General features: G+C 46.5%; 1 protein-coding gene across 1 annotated transcript in view; it reads left to right on the top strand.

Annotated features, from left to right (window-relative positions):
* Positions 1-22,562, top strand: part of LOC311312633 (3',5'-cyclic-AMP phosphodiesterase 4D-like) — a gene marked incomplete at both ends in the record, with an annotated part of 112,681 nt that overhangs the window by 64,524 nt on the left and 25,595 nt on the right. Inside the window, 4 exons of the mRNA XM_084442596.1 lie at positions 15,081-15,272; positions 21,224-21,260; positions 21,361-21,437; positions 21,635-21,684. Coding sequence (XP_084298722.1) covers positions 15,081-15,272; positions 21,224-21,260; positions 21,361-21,437; positions 21,635-21,684 — 356 coding nt within the window. The remainder of the gene's footprint in view (positions 1-15,080; positions 15,273-21,223; positions 21,261-21,360; positions 21,438-21,634; positions 21,685-22,562) is intronic.

The following is a 22,562-nucleotide window of genomic DNA, read 5'->3' as shown; positions in this document are numbered from 1 at the left end:
AGAGAGACAACGTAGATCACATGTGACTCAGGCTCCCTCACCATTGGCTGCCACACAGTCAGGGTGGGCCTATCACGTCACGGTCTGCTCCGAGGGCGGACAGCAACAATATGAAGTCATGTGGAATGATAGAGATGAGGCAGGCTGGCAGCATGTATTGTACTGTAGGCCTACAGTGTGTGTACGCAAGACGTGTACACTCGTTCAAGTACTGAACTTGAGGTTGTTAAATTTCTCTGTAATTGAGGTGGTTTTCAAGGCTGTCTAATTCGGCTGTTAACTGCCCTGAATTTGCTCCTCGTGGACATTTTCAAAAAGATGACGTTGCAGGTAACATTGTCACGGTATTATTTACTGTATGACCGTTAAACCAAATGACACGCTCCACTCAAACAAATAACACATTTGGGCCTGAATACATGATAATGAAAACATAACAACATACCATAAGTCTGCACTCACAGATATACCGTTTAGTCATCAATGCATCAGCCAAAACATTGCCTACAAAATCACAGTTTTTTAAATGCTCTTTGGGTGTTCTGTGCAAGCCTACACGGCTACGTTTCAAGCCTACATTTTCTGCAGGCCTACATAGCTTTAAAATAGAGTAGATAAGCAAAACCTAGCGCCCCATTATCTTGAGCATGGCCACTATGCCAAGTTGTCTGTGGTTGGAGGGCAGCTAGCTGTAGCAGCATTGTGACCTTACATGGGGTCAATGGAACAGTGTGGGCTTTTCCATTCACTGGGGTGAATAAGTCATCCGTCTCTGTTACATGGGAGATGCCTAGTCAAAACCAAGGACCTCTGTGACACCTAGGTGCATCTGTCACAAGGCAAACTGTTATTCTGCATGAGTCGTTTCACTGGCGCCGGCCACTCACATTCAACATGTTCTACATACGTACAGTATATCAGAAATGATTTACTTGGTACAAATGCACTATGAAACAATAAGCAATTAATAATAGGTTATTCATAACAACAAACAATTCTTAATTAATAGTTGCTCAGTCTTTTTTGAATTTTCTTTATGTTAACTAGATCTAATTGACCACTAAGCATGTTCTTTTTTTCTAAATTGTCTAGCTTCCGTCTTAAATTACATGGAATTACATATGTTCAACCTTGACAGATATTGTATTGTATGTTTTCTCGGTCACAAAGTCCTGCTCTATTTGTCACAACAAAGTTATGATCACATGACCACGTTGTGCTTGTTTATGTACAGTGTAGTATTCCACACAGAGGAGGCCCTGCGGCCGGGCTCCTGGTCACAACGCTGTCAACGGTAGAACCGCTGTGCCTGTACAGTTGAAAAGCCCTGATAAGAAAGACCTGAGGCAGTTATTAAAGCATTTGTATTGACCGGTTACGTTTCCTAGCATCCAGCTAGTGTGTCCTTGGGGCTTTCCTTCCGTCATTACCAGCTCGGCGTGTCGTCCACAAACACAGCACACATGGACGGACAGTTTTGCCATCAGCCTGCATGCGGGACCCATCTACTGTACACACCTGGTGTGAGACCCATCAGGGTTGCCAGGTTGGACAGACCTCTTCTATCCATGGCTAAAAGATGAGCTGCGTGGATGACACCATGTCCAGTGTTGTGTATGGATGTGAGAGGGAGCTTGGGTGGGGGGTGGGGGAGTGTCATCTTACCTGAGCAGCTAACTGAGCAGCTAGCTCACGCCTCTGCCTCCGCGCTGGCAGGTATATATTGAGAGGAGCTGATGAGGTTTCTGGAACCTTCTCTCCAGCCTTGCGGACGTACAGTTGGAACATGTGAGCTGAAGATAGCAACCTTCCTAGCAGTCTGCCCGCCTGCACGTTCGTAGAGCTAAACCTTGAGGTTCTTCTAAGCTTGTGGTTGACATTCAGTGCTCGGCCTGATTAGCATGTTGTAAACGGTCTAGAAGACTCTGAGCTGTGGTAGGAGAGCACAAGGCTGAGGATGAGTCTGCCGGCCAGCGGTGAACTCTTGGAGAGGATGACGGCCAGCGGTGAACTCTTGGAGAGGATGACGGCCAGCGGTGAACTCTTGGAGAGGATGACGGCCAGCGGTGAACTCTTGGAGAGGATGACGGCCAGACATCGGCAGCACACGCACGCCAACGGCTCGCCATCCAAAGGCTCCCCCTTTGCCACCAACAAGCCCATCGACATCAAACCCAAAAGGAGATGGTAGGCCGAACAATTCAATGTTATACAGATGGAAGAGTAAAGGGTTGTGTACGTCATCCAGGCATTATCCATTGGTTTTCCAGCCTAGGTATCGCAGACTTGTTGCAGTACAGTAAGTTCAAATATTCTCCACTGAAAGTTATTTTTAGAATTTAAGGTTTACTCTTTGTCTGGAAAATTGCGAGCCACCTAGAACATTTCAACATTGGATTTTTGCACACCATTAAAATAGTCCTCAGTATATCTGAATGAAGCCCCTATCGACGTACCACTTGGTACAGTAACAAGATCACTGTGGGATTGTGGGAAGTAGGAAGTGACTGTGGAAGATAATTGTGTTTATCTCTATACTGTATCTCTATTTGAATAATCCCATTGACTCTGATAGATTTAGCAAAGTTTGTTTGGGGAGCCTTAGTTTATCTGCTGAGAGACCAACTCCCTACATTGAAGCAGCATATACTACCATTTAATTAAATATCCTTATCTCCTATTGGTTTATTTACTATGTCAAATAGTGAAAAGGATTATCTTTACCATACGATGCTTTGTACTGTAGTGTCCCTCAGGCCCATGATCCTTCTATCAGTTTCTGTCTGGCAAGTTGAATTACTGACATTTTTCAAGCAAGAAGAACTCTTTCAAACCAAGGCATCAACCTTCCTGTTAACAAGTGCATAGTGAACCTGTCGTCTCCCACCCATAATGCATGTCGTCATCATGTAGGCTACAGTTGTTGAATGAAATTGGTCGTCTTCTCGTTGATCAAGCGGTAAATAAAATAGACCAAATGTCAAGATGTGGACATCATTGGATTCCTTTTGGCCTACACAATCTAGCTAGCCATGTTTTGAGCACTTTGGAGTCGATTACTGTCATTGTAAGCACAGGGAATGACCGCCCACTGACCACGATTCAGTTAAATTTCCCTATTCATTCTCTATGGTGGCTGGTTCGATAGCCGTATCTCAGTCTTCAAACTGGTGGTTGTACACTATGAGAAAGTAAAGTTAATTTAAATATGCGAAAAATATGCGAAATTTCGCATTTCGCAAATCCGCATTTCGGCCGCTTGTATCCGTGATCTCGTTCTTTCGGTCATCACCCATCCTTCATGACCATAGGTGAGGGTGGGGACGAAGATAGACCGGTAGATCGAGAGCTTTGCCTTTTGGCTCAGCTCTCTTTTCGTCACAACAGTGCGGTAAAGCGACTGCAGAACCGCACCAGCTGCTCCGATTCTCCTGCCAAGCTAATAACATAACACAAGCCCATAACCCTCCACAAGACCTTTTTTTACAGTTTTTTTGCTTCCCTCTGGAATATGTAGAGAGTGGGTCGTATGCCCACCTCCCTTGTTCTCTGTAAAGCGCATTGTGTTGCCTCTGGGTATGAAATGCGCTATACAAATAAAGCTTTGATTGATTGATTGAAGACCTCTTGAGGGACCCGGTCATAAGCCTTCTCCAAGTCCACAAAACACATGTAGACAGGTTGGGCAAATTCCCAAGCCCCCTCCAAGATCCTTGCGAGAGTGAAGAGCTGGTCGGTGGTTCCACGACCAGGACGAAATCCTCATTGATCTGAGGTTCGACTATCATCCGGACCCTCCTTTCCAGCACCTTGGAGTACACTTTCCCTGGGAGGCTGAGTAATGTGATGCTGTGATTTTCTCTCAAAGCAATGTTTTCACGAAACACCAGTAGCACTGTAGATTCCTATCTTATCTTCCATCTGGCCAAGTCCTTTGCTGTTGTTGTCATGGACAGGGGCCAGCTTTGGCGTAAGGCCTGTACTGCTTGAAGAAACTGGGCTGTCCTGTCCTGCACTTCGCTCGAACGTAGTGTAACACAATACACACAGGTTCTGCCAAAGACCTCTCTCTGACACAGCACTCCGTAAGCCTCTGAACAGCACAGCTTAGCCAGGTAGATCTCCTGGTAACACTGTGTTCTCCTGCTACCCATGACATCTGCTTCCCAGTGCATAACATAATAGATATTACATTTATTGTAGTCTACTGTATGTTGTTATGGTGCATGTTAAGGTGACATTTAGCACCTACATATACTGTATGCAAGAGGAAAGTCCTTTGAGAGGACAGTATGTAAGCTGGTGCGCAAAACATCAAAACATTGATTGATTGTTACAGAAGTAATGTGATGCCTCTGTAATTGGCTATAACATCCTCTGGTCCCCTTCTTTAAATATTGGGACGCTCTGGTTGTTTTTGTGTAATCCTGCTATGTGACCAAACGAACGAACCAACACAACTTTGTCACAAACTGGGAAGTTGTATATCAAATCAAAAAGTTATAGTGTGTGTGCTCTTGCACATTTATAATCTCTTATTAACATTAAAACATTCAGCTGTTCATCTTAGTTAGGAAATTGTCATGTCATGAGTGTTACTCAGTCTGTCCTTTACAGCCTGTATACTGTAGTCAGTTAAGCCCATTCACAAGCCTTTCCACCTCAATGGACCAATGTAGGTCATGTCTGATTGTCCTGAGGTGATACCACTTGGCGTGAGAGTACAAATGGATGTGCGCTGTCTGTTAAGACCATTCACAAGTCTGTTTAACTCTAGAGTCAGATTTAAGCCTGCGGCTTTACCACAGCTTTGACTAATGTTGCAGGGGTTTTCAACCTCAATTTATGAAAGTAACTCAGTTACTAAGCTCAGTTCTCCCTGTTCAACCTTTCTCTCTCTTTCTCTCTCTCTCTCTCTCTCTCTCTCTCTCTCTCTCTCTCTCTCACTCTCTTTCTCTCTCTCTCTCTCACTCTCTTTCTCTCTCTCTCTCTCTCTCTCTCACTCTGCCTGTTTCTCTGTGTACCTACAAAGATTCCGTTTGAACCCTTGCCAAAACTACAGTCGGATAGGCCACACAAAGCTTGTTCGCAAATCAAGTCTTAGAAGCCTAGTTTCCAGTCATCTTGGAAAGAAAACAAAGGAACCGCTGGTTTTAGGCTGGCACATATTTACTACTGTATTTATTCAGTACTCATGTGTCATATATTCAGTACTCATGTATCATTTACAAAATGAGTTTATCAAGCTAAAGCAACGGTAAACAAACCCTGCAGGCTAGAGCCCTGATGGGCACCATGGTGGCACGCCAGAGAGACTGAGGGAGAGGCAGTCCCTGCAGCCAAGACATTCACTCATCACCTTATAAAAGGAGGAGGGAAGTTGGCACTGTGCACCAGCTCCAAAAAGAGGAGGAGTCGCAGTAGAGGGAGGGAGGGAGAGAGAGAGAGAGAGAGAATACATTACAACTGAGCGAGAGAGAGAGAGAGGGAGAGAGAGGGAGAGAGAGGGAGGTACTTTACAGAAGGGCGTGGGAGGGTGGAAGGGGGGGGGGGGGTTGCGAGAGAACGAGCGAGAGAAGACTCACGCACATCTTGAGGAAGCAATCTGACCGCAGCAGAATTAGCTACGATGAGCAACTTGCTGACAGTGAGCTGTCTCACAGCGGTGTAGTAGTGTCCTAGTAGTCCCCAAATCTGTCCATGGATTCACTGGACGCACCACTGGCCTGCTGGACTGTTTTGTCCCCCGGTGTGTCCAGCCTGTCTTCTGGCCGTGGTACCAAGAGAAAACGCCTGCTCAAATCCTACAGGTAGGACCCCCTGTTGCTTGGATTACCGGTCTCTGTTTGGGTGTGAAGCTGCAGGTTGCCTTTTCTTTACTGTAGTGAAAGTTCAGGTATAGTTCTACTATAATGCTGTTGCATTCAGGGCTTGCATTTGGTTCTCACTGGGTGTATGATGTGCATTGTATAGATGATATCGCTTTAGTCGCAGTGATCACTGACATGAAATGCATATGAAATCCACATATCCACATACCTGAGAGACAGTGACATATTGTTTGTGCATCTGTTTTGGAGTCATTCTTGCAATATACATTCATGTCACAACTTCTCTTATTGCTAAAGTTAAAGTGAGAGAAGAAGGCGAGAAGGCTGTGGTCAGCTGATCTGCTGAAGGATTTCTAGCAAGGCGGACCGTTTCACACTCATTCAATCATATACCATTGATTTTCTCTCACAGCAATGTTTTCACGAAACACCAACACCAGTAGCACTGTAGATTCCTATCTTATCTTCCATCTGGCCAAGTCCTTTGCTGTTGTTGTCATGGACAGGGGCCAGCTTTGGCGTAAGGCCTGTACTGCTTGAAGAAACTGGGCTGTCCTGTCCTGCACTTCGCCCGAACGTAGTGTAACACAATACACACAGGTTCTGCCAAAGACCTCTCTCTGACACAGCACTCCGTAAGCCTCTGAACAGCACAGCTTAGCCAGGTAGATCTCCTGGTAACACTGTGTTCTCCTGCTACCCATGACATCTGCTTCCCAGTGCATAACATAATAGATATTACATTTATTGTAGTCTACTGTATGTTGTTATGGTGCATGTTAAGGTGACATTTAGCATCTACATATACTGTATGCAAGAGGAAAGTCCTTTGAGAGGACATTATGTAAGCTGATGCGCAAAACATCAAAACATTGATTGATTGTTACAGAAGGAAAATTATTCAAAACAGGTAGCCTCGGCCGACCTCACACTGTTGCAATAGTCTTAGCCTAGCTTCTATCGATGCAAAAACAAAAAGATATTGAAACTGTCATTGAAACCATCTCATGTGATCTTCGCAGTGTGAGAAAAGGAGAAGTGTGTGTGTTGGATTTCAGAAACCGTCCCTCATCATACGGAGGTAAAAGAAATAAGTAGGCTGACTGTCGTACGTCAGTCCAGTAAACCCCACGCCTGTCTGCGCGTTTAGTGACACCCCATCACCCATGAGAGAGGAGGCTTATGTAGCAATAGGCTCTGTGCACCAGCTCCACTACTTCCTGAAAGTCACTTGGCATCTTTATTTCCTGTCCTATATGATTGGATTAAGTGATTAATCAGGTGTGAGGCAGACCCAGCGCACACCTGATTAATCACTTAATCCAATCATATTGGACAGGAAATAAAGAAGCCAAGTGACTTTCAGGAAGTAGTGAAGCTGGTGCACAGAGCCTATTGACAGTATTTAACCAATGAGGGTTCATCAGAGCCGGCGGATCTATTTCAGCTATTCTGTCTTTTAAGGGAAATGATGAAAACCCACAGAAGACGCTAGCCCTCAAGACGTGTTGGAAACCACCCATGTACAGAAGGACTATTGCAGTACAGTTTGTCTGCAGGACTTTTGCCCCATTAGATGCCGGGTAGGCTTACGTTAAGGATGAAGCTGACATCAATGTGCCCCAGGTATTGGGTCAATTAAGATTGAAATTAGGGTTGTTGCTAACTGATATCTAATGTGGTTGATGTATTTCAGTCTTTGACCACTAGAGAGCCTCAGTGACATTCATTCTAGCTAAATGTTTTGACTACTGGGACGATAGACTTGTAGGAATTTGAGGTTATGCGTAAATGACTAGATCTTTTTTTTTTAAAACACCTGTGCATTGTGTACAGTAGCACAGTGGTTTGCCTCTGACATCCATGTACTGTTTGGTGCATAATATATTCTATATCCAAGGTTCCCACAGGTCATGGAATTTCTGAAATATCAAAGGATTTTTAAATGCACATTCCTCTTTCAATGGTCATGGGAATTCAAATTTGTAGTCATGGAAAAGTCATAGAATGTATCATTCCTTCCAGAGTGTGAACCTTGTATATCCTGAGGCATAAGTCATGCTGTATGAACTGTAATGGATTTTAACTGATCTAGTCAAAAAGGATTTACCAAGATTCGCTCAAACAGGTTAAGTCTGGTTTATTAGAAAACATACGAGCGCAAGGACTTCAGGACAAAGCACGTGAGTGGTATCCCAAAGAAGTGCCGCCTCCTGTCCCTGCGCGGCCTTATATTCAAGCAAAACACAGGTATGGCGGTTCCAGGATGTGATTGGCTAACCCATTGTACGTCATATTAAATGGCAGGCGTCATCAACAGTGGTCGAGAATACAGACACGTGACATGAGAAAAGGAGGTAATTTCTTTCAGCATTAAGCCTTAGAGCAAGGTCTAGCTCCCATGCACTGATGAGCGGGTGTGTGAGGCGTAAAGTAGCAGGTCGTGTTTGTTATTGTAATACAGTCCATGTGTTCTAGAGTGTGACCTGACATGTGGAGCTCTCAGCTGCTGGAGGAAAGTTGAAGCTCTTAAGCTCTTTGAGCCTCTGGCTATCCCTGCCCTCCGCCCACCACCTCTCCTTCTCTCCTCCTCCCTCCTTCAGTCTCTCTCTCTCTTCTCCCACTATTTCTGTACGGTCCATGACTGCCCTGCTCTCCCATTGGCCTCTTTTACCCTCCCTCTCTCTCTCCCTCTCTCTCTCCTCCGGTCATCTGACGCTCCCCTCCCTCTCCTCTCTCTCTCCCTCACCTCCCTCTCCTCTCTCTCTCCCTCCCCTCTCGCTCTCCCTCTCCTCCTGACTCTCCCTCCTCCCTTCCCCTCCCTGTGACACCGTATCTCCCTCCGTTGTGTGCCCCCCCCCTCTCCTCTTTCAGTGGCCTTTCCCTCTCCCCCCGCCACGCCGGAGTCCCTCTCTCTCTCTCTCTCTCTCTCTCTCTCCCTCATTCTCTACGCGTCGACTTGTTATTCTTCCGCTCCCTTGTCCCCGAGGACGCGCCACCCTTGTGTTTGTGCGTGCGCGTGTGTGACTGAGACATTGTCACCACACACACTCCGCTCTCTACCCCGGGCCGCTGTCTCTTTCACTCTGCGACATGACACACATGGAGGGACGGACGGACGGACAGACAGACAGGGCCCCGCGGGGTTCCGTGTCTCTCCCCAGAGCCAAACACACACTTAGGAGAGGAGAGAGAGGGAGAGAGGAGAGGAGGGAGAGACTGGAGGGAGGAGAGAGAAGAAAGGGGAGGAGTGGAGAACGGGGGAGAGGAGAGGTGGAATGGAAACATGAGAGACACTGTGCGTGCTTACTCAGCCTGGAGGAGAGACGGAGTGAAAGAGAGAGGGAAGAGCGAGAGAGGGAAGAGCGAGAGAGGGAAGTGTCGTACAGAGAGTATGGGAAGAGTGAGCATAGAGAGGCCTCATACTACGGGAGAGAGAGGGACAGACCAACAGTTTGAGATTTAAGAGTGAGAGGCTCTAAAGAATGGGAGGAGAGATAGAGAGAGCGTGTGAGAGAGAGAGAGAGAGAGCGCACGTACGACAGCCAAGAGTTTCTCCCTGATCGAGGCTAGTGCGAGGGGTCCGAGCCGGACTCCCAGGCGTCCGGTTCCCGGGCCGCACCGACCCCCCCCCCCCCCGACCCCGGGACAGCGAGGGAGCACCCGGGACACCGAGGGAGCACCCGGGACAACGAGGGAGCACCCGGCACAGCGGCCTGACGCGTCTTGCCACCATGAGTATCATCATGAAGCCGCGCTCTCGCTCAACCAGCTCCCTGAGGAATTCGGAAGGAATCTGGTAGAGTTCTTCTCTTTCTTCAATAATAATAATAATAATAATAATATTAATAATAATAATAATACAGATTAAAACTACAGATTAAAAATGTGAAAGTGCTAAAATTACAAACAACACAACATGAGTCAAAAACTAGGTACCAAAAAACTAGGTACCAGAATAAAACAATAAGTACAATAAAGTGATTAATCAGCAGATGTGTTGGGGGGGGCGGGGGGGTTGGACCATGGACGGGGTGGGGGCGGGGGGGTTGGACCATGGACGGGGGGGGGGCGGGGGGGTTGGACCATGGACGGGGGGGGGGCGGGGGGGTTGGACCATGGACGGGGGGGGGGGGGGGCGGGGGGGTTGGACCATGGACGGGGGGGGGGCGGGGGGGTTGGACCATGGACAGGTTGTGGTGGAGGAGCAGGAATATTACACTTGTATGAATGTCACTACATCTAACTTACATTAGCGATCAACCAAAATGTGTGTGTAAGTGCATTTGTCCATCCATTTGCATCTGAGCATGACCGTGTGTGTGTGAGTGCGTCTGTGTGCGTCTGAGCATGACTGTGTGTGTGTGTGTGTGTGTGTGTGTGTGTGTGTGTGTGCGTCTGAGCATGACTGTGTGCGTGTGCGCATGTGTGTGTGTGTGTGTGTGTGTTTTATCAGCTGCACCACTCCTGACTCAGGTTTCATACTGTAAGTATGAGAACGGCCATGTGTGAGCGAGCACGTGTCTCGTGAAGTTCCTTATACAGCAGCACCGCGACAGCAGCCCCTCTAGTGTGTGTGTGTGTGTGTGTGTGTGTGTGCGTGCGTGTGTGCGTGCGTGTGTGTGTGTGTGCGTGCGTGTGCGCGCGTGTGTGCATGTGTGTGTGTGTTATCCTGGAGTGCCTAAATGAGACATTGGTTTTGTGTAACCTATTGTATGTCAGCCTGTCATATGATGGTCAAGTGTGTAATGGAGTCACTGCTATTGCATCACGCTGTTCTGCAATGGGTGGTAATGAGCATTGAGTATTGCAACATCAACGTCTGTGTGTGTGCGTGTGTGTAGGTGTGGGGCAAGGATGTGTGTGTGTGTGTTTTGTGTTTTTGTAAGTGTGTTTGTCAGTGTAAACAACCTCTCTCTCACCAGCATTGTCAGTGTAAACTGCCCAGCAGTGTGTGTGTGTGTGTGTGTGTGTGTGTGTGTGTGTGTGTGTGTGCATGTGTGTGTGTGTTTATCTCTAAAGCCCTGCCTAGCAGCTGCTACCCCCTCCTTCGTCACAAAGCGGCATGCGGTCTGTTCTCACACATCACCTGCAGGTGTGAACCACATGAAACACATGATACGTGACCACAGAAATAGGATCGCCAAGACGGTTCTCTCTCCTTCCACCCCAGGCGGGCATCTCTTCAGAGATTATTGTGTGTGTGTGTGTGTGTGTGTGTGTGTGTGTGTGTGTGTGTGTGTGTGTGTGTGTGTGTGTGTGTGTGTGTGCGCGTGTGCGTTCGTGTGTGACGTCCACCCATCAGTCACCTCTCCCATGGCGATTTACTATCTAGGGATGACCTAGATAATTGGGCCAAGGGTGGCACCCCTCCCTCTCTCTCTCTCTCTCTCTTTTGCCTCCTGTCTTCCTTCGTTCTCCCTGTAGAACCACAACTCTCTCACCCCTGTTCTCCTCTTCCCTCCCCATCTCCCCGTCTACCTACTTTCCTCCCCCTCTCCCTCCCTCCCTCCCTCCTTTGCCCCTTCCATTCTCCTCCTTCTTCCTCTCCCACCTCCCCTCCTCCCCTAGACACCCTCCCCTCCCTTTCACTCCCTGTGTTTTCTATTCCCTCTCTCCTTCTCTCTAGCCATCATTCCCTTCTTTTTTTCCCAGTGTCTCATCCACCCCTCCCTCCCTCTCTCTCACTCTCCCTCCTGGCTCTGTCCAAGCGTCTCGGTCCATTCGGTATAAAAATAACCCTCTCTTTGTCACATTGGCATCACGCTGTCCGAGCCGCCCTGAAGGCGAGGGTCCGTCCGATGATCCGCTGTAGCACCTCATCGAGCCACGCGTCCCAGCCGGTCCACAGGGGGAGGAGACCGTTCATATCTCTACACATCTCTGCTGCTAGGGGACCACATGACGCACGCGCCCCGACAGCTGACCCGCTGTCGTAACAGCGGAATGTGGGTTTACTCCAGGGCAGCGACCGGCCCATTTATCCATCATGGAACCGCCAACTCGACAAAAAATACAACGAAAGTTTGGTGATGATCATGAAATAGATACTTGTCTGCCAGGTATCGTCAGTGATGCTGTAGCAGCTCCTCTTAGGGAAGTGGAGGTGAAAAAAAAAAAAGTTGGCGAGACATCAAAAGTCGAACAAAGAAAAATGTACAGGACCTCCACAACAAAGACAATTAACACCGGCAGATAAATGTCACCGTAAAACGGATGTGCGCCTTCCCCCGCATTCTTCCACACACTCAACGGGATCTCATTTCTCTCCTTGCGCATCCCCTCCCATGGTTTTGCGTGACACTCCCACGTTCCCCTTGACCCTCCCATGAGTGCTGCAGGCGGAATGTGGGTTTTGGCCATGTGCCGTGCGGCCTGTTTGTACCATGCCGTGTTTTCCGGAGCACTTTATGTGTTTTCCGGTTCACCTTGAGACAAAATTATGCCGAAAACAGGCACTTGAGTAGGCTAATGTACATCTCACCCTGAGATGGTGAACTGTTTTTTGGTTAACCTCTCCAGGGACGTATCACAATACACTATGCTAAACAATATCGGCTCTGTATCAGGTGTCCTTACATCCCCCCCAACATGTCTCTCTCTCTCTCTCTCTCTCTCTCTCTCTCTCTCTCTCTCATCCCTCTAAGCGAGACCCTCAACGCTGTAACCTTGCACCGTGGAGAGAAAAGATAATGAGTTTATTAGGACATTTGTATTGCTAGTATTGATGTTTGAAAGTGGGTGTTAGTTCAACCTTCATGTAACCTCTGTTTAACTCGGGTTTAGTGGTTTACGACATCAATATCTATGAGAAAAATACAGAGCCGTTGAGCTACGTTACTTACTAGAAGCTTAAACTAAGTCCATGAATTTCTCATACACTTTGAACCATTTTAGACTATTCTATATGATCATTGATATTGTACAGCGTACAGTACAGTATATAGATGAATTATTCTAATAATTCAGACCTGTGTGTACATGTTATGGTGTATTTCAGAGCGGTTGGGGGAGGATGGGCTCACGTTAGTTAGTAAAGTTGGACAATGTTCACCTTTGTCTCGTTGACTCATCTTCAGCTTCAGGGGCATGTTGAGGCTGGAGATGAGAGAGATGAGAAGGGGTGTGTGGGTGTCAAGTGTGATATGAAATAAGATTCTACCGTTTGTTTCTACTGCATGTCCATTTGCAAGTAAAAGTACAGTAAAACGTACAGTAGACGTGAACAAGATGGGAGGAAACTTCAGCCTCTTTAGAATCATCGTTAAATAACAAAAAGAAAGTGAGATAGGACACATTTTTCCAGTGTGCTTCCGAAAGTTTTATGAGGTAAAAAAAGAAAGAGAGAAATGTAAGCTGGGTAGATCCAGGGGTTTCTGTTTTCTTGTCTACGTGTTTTTTGTCTCCCAGCTGACTTGGCCTTTTTAGGAGAGGAACCTGATAACTGTTCCAGAATTGTAATGCAGAGAACCGCTGACATAAGCCATGGTTCTTTCCAGCTCTCCTCGTTCTGCCAAGGCCCCATTGAGAGATTGAGAGTTTGGACTCATCTCTCGGTTTCTACTGTGGAAGACTCCGGAACTCTTAATATTACGGCTGCTTGCTGGACTGCAACTGTGATCACAAGCTAAGATTAGGAAGGATATACCGTCCTGTAGGCCATGGCTGGCTGAAGATATTGAAGTTATGCATGCTCTAGTATACATGACCGTGTAAGGTAGGCTACTGCACTGATTCTGCCCTATGAACTCTGCCCTATGAACTCTGCCCTATGAACTCTGCCCACAATCTGCCCAGGACTGACACAGACCCTGACCCCAGGACTGACACAGACCCTGACCCCAGGACTATCACAGACCCTGACCCCAGGACTGACACACACACTGACCCAGGACTGACACAGACCCTGACCCCAGGACTGACACACACACTGACCCAGGACTGACCCAGACCCTGACCCCAGGACTGACACACACACTGACCCCAGGACTGACACAGACCCTGACCCCAGGACTGACACACACCCTGACCCCAGGACTGACACAGACCCTGACCCCAGGACTGACCCTGACCCCAGGACTGACCCCAGGACTGACACAGACCCTGACCCAGGACTGACACAGACCCTGACCCCAGGACTGACCCTGACCCCAGGACTGACCCCAGGACTGACACAGACCCTGACCCCAGGACTGACACACACACTGACCCCAGGACTGACCCTGACCCCAGGACTGACCCCAGGACTGACACAGACCCTGACCCCAGGACTGACACAGACCCTGACCCCAGGACTGACACAGACACTGACCCAAGACTGACACACACACTGACCCCAGGACTGACACAGACACTGACCCCAGGACTGACACAGACCCTGACCCCAGGACTGACACACACACTGACCCAGTCCCATTTCCACTTTCTATGTGATGGAAGAACTAGATCACTCATATTAATAGAAGCTGGTCCCCTTTGCATAAGTATGTGACGTACGGGAGCTACGCTAGTTGGGATTATTACATTAACCTGCTTATAGTCCAGCACGCCTTGGGATCTTGGCTGTCATTAGGGGATGGCTTTAAACGAATGAGGCCGATGACAACGCAGGGGACTTGATCGCGTCACAGTAGGAATCCCTGCGTTGTGTGTGTGTGTGTGTGTGTGTGTGTGTGTGTGTGTGTGTGTGTGTGTGTGTGTGTGGATACGGGCGTACACTTGAAGAGTTTGTGTTTGGACTTGTCCGTCCTGCCGGTCGTTCCCGCGGGCCCCCTGCGGTGCTGACTCAGCTATCAGGGGTGAAATCCGCCTCATCTCGGTGAGAGGGCCGACCCCCCCCACACGTCACCGTTGCTCCAGCAACCGCCCTGCGCGCTGCGTCTGTGTGTCACAGCCACGCCCCCGGCCTAGCCTGACCCCGGTTGCCAGGTTTAGTCTGGAATTGTGTTTATAGAGATGGAGCAAAGTGTCCTCCATACTGATGATTTCCACCTAAAAGCAATACATGGGCATCAAAGCTGTTCCCTCGCCTTTTAGCTGTGACCTCAGAATACCACTCTCTAACCTCTCTTTTCTCTCTCTCTCTCTCTCTCTCTCTCTCTCCCTCTCTCTCTCTCTCTCCCTCTCTCTCTCTCTCTCTCTCTTTCTCTCCCTCTCTCTCTCTCTCTCTCTCTCTCTCTCTCTCTCCCTCTCTCTCTCTCTTTCTCTCCCTCTCTCTCTCTCTCTCTCTCTCTCTCTCTCTCTCCGTAGCTTCGATGTGGACAACGGGACGTCGTCGGGCCGCAGCCCCCTGGACCCCATGGCCAGTCCGGGGTCGGGCCTCATCCTGCAGGCCAACTTCGTCCACAGCCAGCGGCGGGAGTCCTTCCTGTACCGCTCGGACAGCGACTACGACCTGTCGCCCAAGTCCATGTCCCGCAACTCCTCCATCGCCAGCGACATGTAAGCACCAACCCAGGACACGCGTCTTTCTCTTTGAGCGCTTTTCCTCGCTTGTTAGGATGTGCGTCTTCTCTCTCGGTGGTGTTGTCGTTTTCTATCATGTGTTTTATTGTCTTGTTAGGATGTGCGTCTTCTCTCTCGGTGGTGTCGTCGTTTCCTATCATGTGTTTTATTGTCTTGTTAGGATGTGCGTCTTCTCTCTCGGTGGTGTCGTCGTTTCCTATCATGTGTTTTATTGTCTTTCTAGTACAGTTCATCTCTAGTTTACCCCGTTCATTCATCTAGGAAAACTACTACTTTTCACTCATGTTACAGTAGGTCCACTAATGGAAATACACGAGCGTCCCTCTATGAACTGACCTCAGATATCACTGTCTATGTCATAGTTGACACAAACATTAGTTTTGCCAGAATTTCTCCACAGAATTTCTCCTCCTCCTTTTTCTCAGTGATCCTCTCTTTTTGGGGGGCAGAAAGGGCCACATGTGAAGGCAATGTTGAAGGAGGGATGGTGGTGGGTAAAAAGATACTATTGATACTGTAAATAAAGATTTAAAAATGGACTAGAATAATCTTGAGGGCCAGTGCAGTTGCCTCAGCTGCAAGCTGGCATGACCTCTTGTGGCTAAGATTTAATAAAACATTTTCAGATGAAATTCTGGCAAAAGTCAACTACGACTATTGATACCGTGACAAATAATGAGCCGGAATGTGTCTCTTGTCTGAGATCCAACAGACTCGCTTTGATCTGAAGTAATAAATCCTGTTTTGTGTTCTTGTGTTTTTCCCGCTGCTCGAGGCCTTTAGATATACTTAACAAACTAAGTCGTCGTCTCTTACTGTACATGGTTTTAGTTTGACAGTATTGATCTCACACTTATTGTAATAATACAGTACAGTAAATAATGTCCTTAGAGTTTTAATACTTTTGAACTTGATCTGTTTAGTTTTTCTCTGACTCTCTATGGGGACCAGTCAAAGAGAATGTGTGGAGCTTTAGGTCTGAGTAGAAGGTCCTAGGGTTTAGGTGTGAGGAGAGGTCCTAGGGTTTAGGTCTGAGGAGAGGGTCCTAGGGTTTAGGTCCTAGGGTTTAGGTGTGAGGAGAGGGTCCTAGGGTTTAGGTCTGAGGAGAGGGTCCTAGGGTTTAGGTCTGAGTAGAGGTCCTAGGGTTAAGTTCTGAGTAGAGGGTCCTAGGGTTTAGGTCCTAGGGTTAAGTTCTGAGTAGAGGTCCTAGGGTTTAGGTCTGAGTAGAGGTCCTAGGGTTTAGGTCTGAGTAGAGGTCCTAGGGTTTAGGTCTGAGTAGAGGGTCCTAGGGTTTAGGTCTGCTCCTGCTCTCTCCTCATCCATGCAAGCCTTTATCTCGTCAAACCCTCAACTACACCCCCTGATGGAGTCTTTACCATATTATGTTTGGTCCTATTATATTATGAGATGAGAGCGCTATCATCCTGTCCTCCTATGCTCAAAATGACGAAATGGAATAAAATCATCCTTGATTGCGTTTTGAAAGATATCTATACTGTATCTATACTGTATGTGTCCTTTAGTCCTGAACTTACATAGTGCTGCTTTCAGTGTTGTCACCCAGTACAGTACGTCCCATTTGAGGATGCATATTCTTACAGTAGGCTTCATCTGCGTCATTGTATCTTCTTTGAGAAACAGAGAGCTTGCATTGAGGTTAAAAATAGGCCCCCCAAATGCATAACCCTCAAGAAATGAATGAATTTTGGGCTACTAAAAATAACCCCAAAATTGTATTCACACATTGGTGGCACTGCAATACCATGAAGCCAAATTCATTGTCTGCCATTTTTTGTCGTGGAAAAAGGTCATGGGGTCACTGGAAAATGAATTTCAACTCGAGTGACAAGAATTTTGTATCCCATGACGACGGGGGCACTGCAAAACGATGGAACCCGGCTCAGTGTCCTCCATTTTGTGTCCTTATTGATAGGAATAACCAACTGCAGAGGCCAGGCCTGGTCTCTCGACGGTCTGAGCCGGTCATTAGTGGAAAGTAAGTGATGGCGTTGTTAATGTAGCCCAGTTACCCAGTGACACTTTACTGAACACCTCCTTCACAAGGGCCTTGTAATGCTGTCATGGCTATGACAAGATATTAGCTATGAATGTAATACTGTACCATTATGCTGGGCCTTAATTGTAATGCTGGCCAGGGCTATAACTGACCCGCTAATTTAGCTAAGCTTGTCATCAAGCTAGCCATCTTGCTAATGAAATGATGGGATTGTGGTCAAAGCATAGAAAAAGAGTAGTTCCATCCATTGAGACCAGATGAGAAGAAATTGACTTTAGACATTGACTTTGAACTAGTTTTAGAGTGACACAGTTCTTAAGTATTTCCAACTAGTATGCTTTGTAGTTAGCTGGATAGCTAACGTTCGCCAAGTAAAAAGTTATTTACAGAAGCTGTTTGTTTTACCAAAGCATTGTAAGCAAATTCCTCGTATGTGAAAACCTACAGCTTTGATTCTGATTCTGACACTACAGTTTCTTCTTGTCTAGTCTTGGACCAATCTTAAGAATAGTAATCCATATAAGAAGCTTACATACATTCATGACGTTTGTATGTCATGTATGACAGTGTTATGCAGGCCTTCTGATAGAGGCGTCTCTTAAAGTGTTGGTTCCTCGCCCTAACAGCACGTGCTGGTCATACTGTTCATCCCGTCACAGAGGAACGCTCTGCCCGTCTCCACAATGCCTTTGCTTCACACCTCACTTCCCTTAAACACCAACACATGCACACGCATCCACATGACATCATCTTTAATGCGCAGAATGGCTATGCTAAAATGCAAAAAAAATATTTTTAAAAAATAACCTTTTTGCAGTTTTTTTTCATCGTTTTCAACTTGATTTAGTATCCTGGGCATTAAAAATCTCCCCTGAAACCCTGAATGGTACATTCCACTTTAAGACCCCTTTTTGTTGAGCATCCCAGTTGAACGAAAGGGATTCTGAAGAACAAATTATATTACTGTAAATAAAGGTGTCAACTTACAGTATTTCATAATAACCCACACATGGCAATTAAACAGAAAAGCCTTTCGTCATACAGTAACATTCCCAGAATGCTAGAAGTCTATAATGTGCCAGGCATGCAGAATGTGAGAGGGCCGACAGCGCGGTGTTCAGAGTCCCGATGACGTACGTGTTCCAGGGTTTATGTGCTCACTCACGGTAAACCGACACCCCAGCATGCATAATACAGAGGCCCCTGGGAGCTCTGTCATGAGCTCGGCGTATAATCTCGCCTCATATGCAGAAAGAGAGGGAGGGGGGATATCAGGTGAACCAATCACATGTAAGTGATATGGCTCCTGCGCCCAGAGGGAGTGGATGGTACAGTAGATTGATGGTACAGTAGATGGACGTGAAGCGCAGCCGAGGTGTGAGTGTGTTCATGTCCGTTCTTCCTTGATTCTGCAGTGGATGTAGTCGGACTATTATTCGTTGCAGTTGAACGCTGAGAGGTCTTTCGGCCGATGTGACACTGTACACCTACTTTTCAAATTAAAAAACAAACAAACTCAAAAACACCATTGTATTGTGCCTGCCATTGTCCATATAAGAGTGATCAATAGCCACGTACTATATTTAGCTCTCGGAGCATAGCACACTATCCGTGTCTGGATAGACACTTGCTTCCCATTCCACCTGAGGCCTTTCTGCGTGTCACACGGAGCATGCTTGGGAGCCTAGTTTACTCACTCATGTACTCATTTTACCTGCACCGCAACTCCCAAACTTCTGAGATCACGACTAGCATGTAGCATGCGCACGATAGGACGGATCTTCAGCGAGCCCGGTGACGAGCGCAGAGGGCATGAGGTTGGCTTCCTCATTAACACCTCATTAACACCAACTCTGGTCTCTGGGTTTCATTGGTCATTAAGGACCTTGGTCCAGCCCAGCGTGAACATACCTGATTCAGCCAGGAAAGTTCCTCATGATTAGTGGATGTTCAATCAGTTGAATTAGTGCTGGACTGAAGCTCAAATCCTTCCTTACACCCACAAGTTCACCAAGACCAGAGGTGGTGAGCCGATGACCGGTAGCCTTCTTGGACTGAGCTGAAGGCCCCTCCTACTTATCCTACCCCCTCCACTATCAGGTCTCTCTGCTTAGCTGACTCTCCCTGCTCTTCTACCCACCCAAAGCTCTGCTGCCTGGGCTGGCCAGGGACCAGCTCTGCCTGGGACCTCCACAGCTTCACAAACATGCATGCATGGAACTGCTACAGTATCTGTCAGCCAAAGTGTGTCTGCTTATATTCACATACTGTAGCAGTCCGGGATGCCTGGTTGTATCTTGTCACACAGACAAACCCTATATACCTGTGATATTGAAAATATGTTCACTATGCATTATATTGTATCTATAAACAACATATATGTTGAGTATTTTTGAGTATTTTTGACTCAGTAGTAGAAAGTGCATGCTAAATGGTAATCTGAGCACTTATACTTATGCATTATTAGTTATATTCATTCATTAAGTCATTATTTCAAGTTATATCTTCCTTCCTTTTTTGTCTGTTTTTTGTTTTTGTTAGTAGGGCAGTTTGGACACAGTTGGTATTGGTTTCATAATCATGAATGTTCATGAATAATAGAAAAATGATCTATGAAGAAAAATCTATGAAGTGTAGTTTTTTTTCAGTGGTATCAGGTTTCAGTGGTCTGGATATTTGCATGGCAAGGGAAGATTGTTTAGGATTATCCACTATAAACTAGTAATCTGCTATGTCCGTTCTTGTTTAACCAGAAAGTATCTGACAAATTCTGACAAAATCCTACTGTAAACAGATCTCTCCAAAAAAGAATGGTCTTAAGAATTGTCAGACAGACTCAAGATCAGTGATCAAGTTTGTTTTGAAAACAATACTATGACTTTATGATTTTTTGCCAGTATGCCAAAATACCAAAATAAAGAAACATATCTTTTACATTCTATCTATCTACTGTATGTCCCTCGGTACAACCTTGAAGAGAGAAGTTCATTCTAGGATGGGGTCGACCTTTCCAATGCCAAAAACAAATTGGGAAAATCAATTGGTTCTCCCTACATGGAACAGACCTAAGAAGACCTGATGCCTCTACTGGTTCAGTTGAGAGAGAGAGAGAGAGAGCTGCTGAGGGAGAGAGAGAGAGGAGAGGTGGAAAGGGTAGAGGGAAAGCGTGCACGAGAGAGAGAGAGAATGACAGAGAGAGAGAGAGAGAGAGAGAGAAAGGGAATAGCTTTCTTAGCGCAGTCTGTGTCCTTGTGTGTGTCGGTAGATGGATTTAGCCCTGACCTTTGTCAGAGTGGAACACTCAGAGCCTGAGAGCTTCTGACAGACGGATGGGAAACAGACATACAGGTCACGCTGACACAGACTGAATTAACCAGACATCCTGCTTAATGAGATGGTTACTACAATATCAGATTACTTATACTTTTTTTTCTTTGTTTTCACAGTATTTTCATTTCAATTAAAGGTTTTATAACTTTAAAAATGAATATTGATGTGGGTCGAAAGTATGACTTATTTTGAAGCACTGACTTGCGATTTAATGTGAAGTTTGACCCCTGCGTGCCTTACCTTACCCCCCTGCCTGGTTGAGTCCTGTCACACAGACAAACCCTATATACCTATGATATTGAAAATATGCCTGCTATACCTTATATTGTTTCTATAAACAACATATATTTTGAGCATGTTTACTCAGTAGTAGAAAGCACTTTCTATCTCTAAATATATGGTTAATCTGTGTTGACAAATGCATGTTATACCTTTAACATGCATTTCATCTTCTTCACGTTTTTCCGAACAAGAGAGGAAGACCAAGTGTGTGTGCATGCATGTTTGTGGGTGTGTGTGTGTGTGTGTGTGTGTGTGTGTTTTCGTGATGTAACCATGCAGCTTCTCTCCTCTCTTGCAGCCATGGGGACGACCTGATAGTCACACCATTTGCACAGGTTAGACTTTCATTCACTTTATTAGACGCCATTCTGGTGAACCTCACATATGGAAGTTACTGATGATACCCCCCCCCCGCCCCGCCCCCACCCTATGTAGGTACTGGCTAGTTTGAGAACAGTACGGAATAACTTTGCTGCACTAACCAACTTGCAACAAGACAGAGCGTCAAACAAGTGAGTACAATCTCAATACTGAGGTTCATAAACATGTAGTAGTCGTCTGCCCTCCTCCCTTGTTCTCTGTAAAGCGCATTGTGTTGCCTCTGGGTATGAAATGCGCTATACAAATAAAGCTTTGATTGATTGATTGATTGATTGTACCGTACGTATAAGTGTTTATGGGTGCGTTTCTGAATGTGTGTCCTTCCCAGGCGGGCCCCCATGTGTAACCAACCCCCCATCACCAAGTCCTCTTTCTCAGGTGAGAACACCGGCACACACACACCACCATGGACCACTTTACCATTCACAACTTCATCATGGACACAGGTAGCAAGTTAGTGTACAGTAGGTCACACGTAGAAAGGTCATTTTTTGTAGCTCACATTGAAATGTTCCCTCTGTAGCAGGTGTCACTGTGTCGTTCATCAGTGCTGGGTTTGAGCTCTGGTCCCGACTGACTAAGGAACACACATGACACCCACTCATGAGCGTGGCTTCAGCCAGCTACGCCACCAAAGCGCTAGCGATTCGGTAGCAGGTGTGCGGTATTTATAGTGAGGAGTTTAAACTCGGTCACACCTCCACCTTTCTATGTTTTCATTCATAGATTAGGGGGATGTTTGATTGGTTAATTGGGTTTTTGTGTATCCAGTGGTTGATGAACCTGCGATTACGTGGAGGAGAGAGGAGAGAAAGCGTACAGTAGCTAATAGACACAGGACTTTACGTCAGCTCAGCTCAGCCAGGCCTGGGAGATGACAGAGGCAGCAGTCCAGTAGGGCTGTAGTACCAAATATGCACACAGGGTGGAGACAAAGCGCAGATGATATTCTGCTACTCTCTGTTACTGATGTATATACAGTAGCCCCTGATATCCCTCTGTTTGTGCTGCTACCCCCCTCCACCCCCCCTCTTATCTAGTGTCTTTGTTGTTACTCTGTATCAAGTGTTTCTTTTCTTTCCAATCTTTCAGTAATTTTCAGCTGCTGCAACGTCAAATTTCTCCCTGGGGAAATGATAATATTAATGTGACATTACAGTATCTCACTCTTGAGAAGAGCTGTTTGCCTTCACCTTTGACTTCACATTTGGCAGCAAATTGTAAAATAAAATGTGATTGAATGAATTGAAGCCGTA

This window comes from Borostomias antarcticus (genome assembly GCF_949987555.1).
Source record: "Borostomias antarcticus genome assembly, chromosome: 8".
NCBI lineage: Eukaryota > Metazoa > Chordata > Actinopteri > Stomiiformes > Stomiidae > Borostomias > Borostomias antarcticus.
Note: the sequence above shows the minus strand (reverse complement) of the source record. Positions and strands in the feature narration are given on the sequence as shown.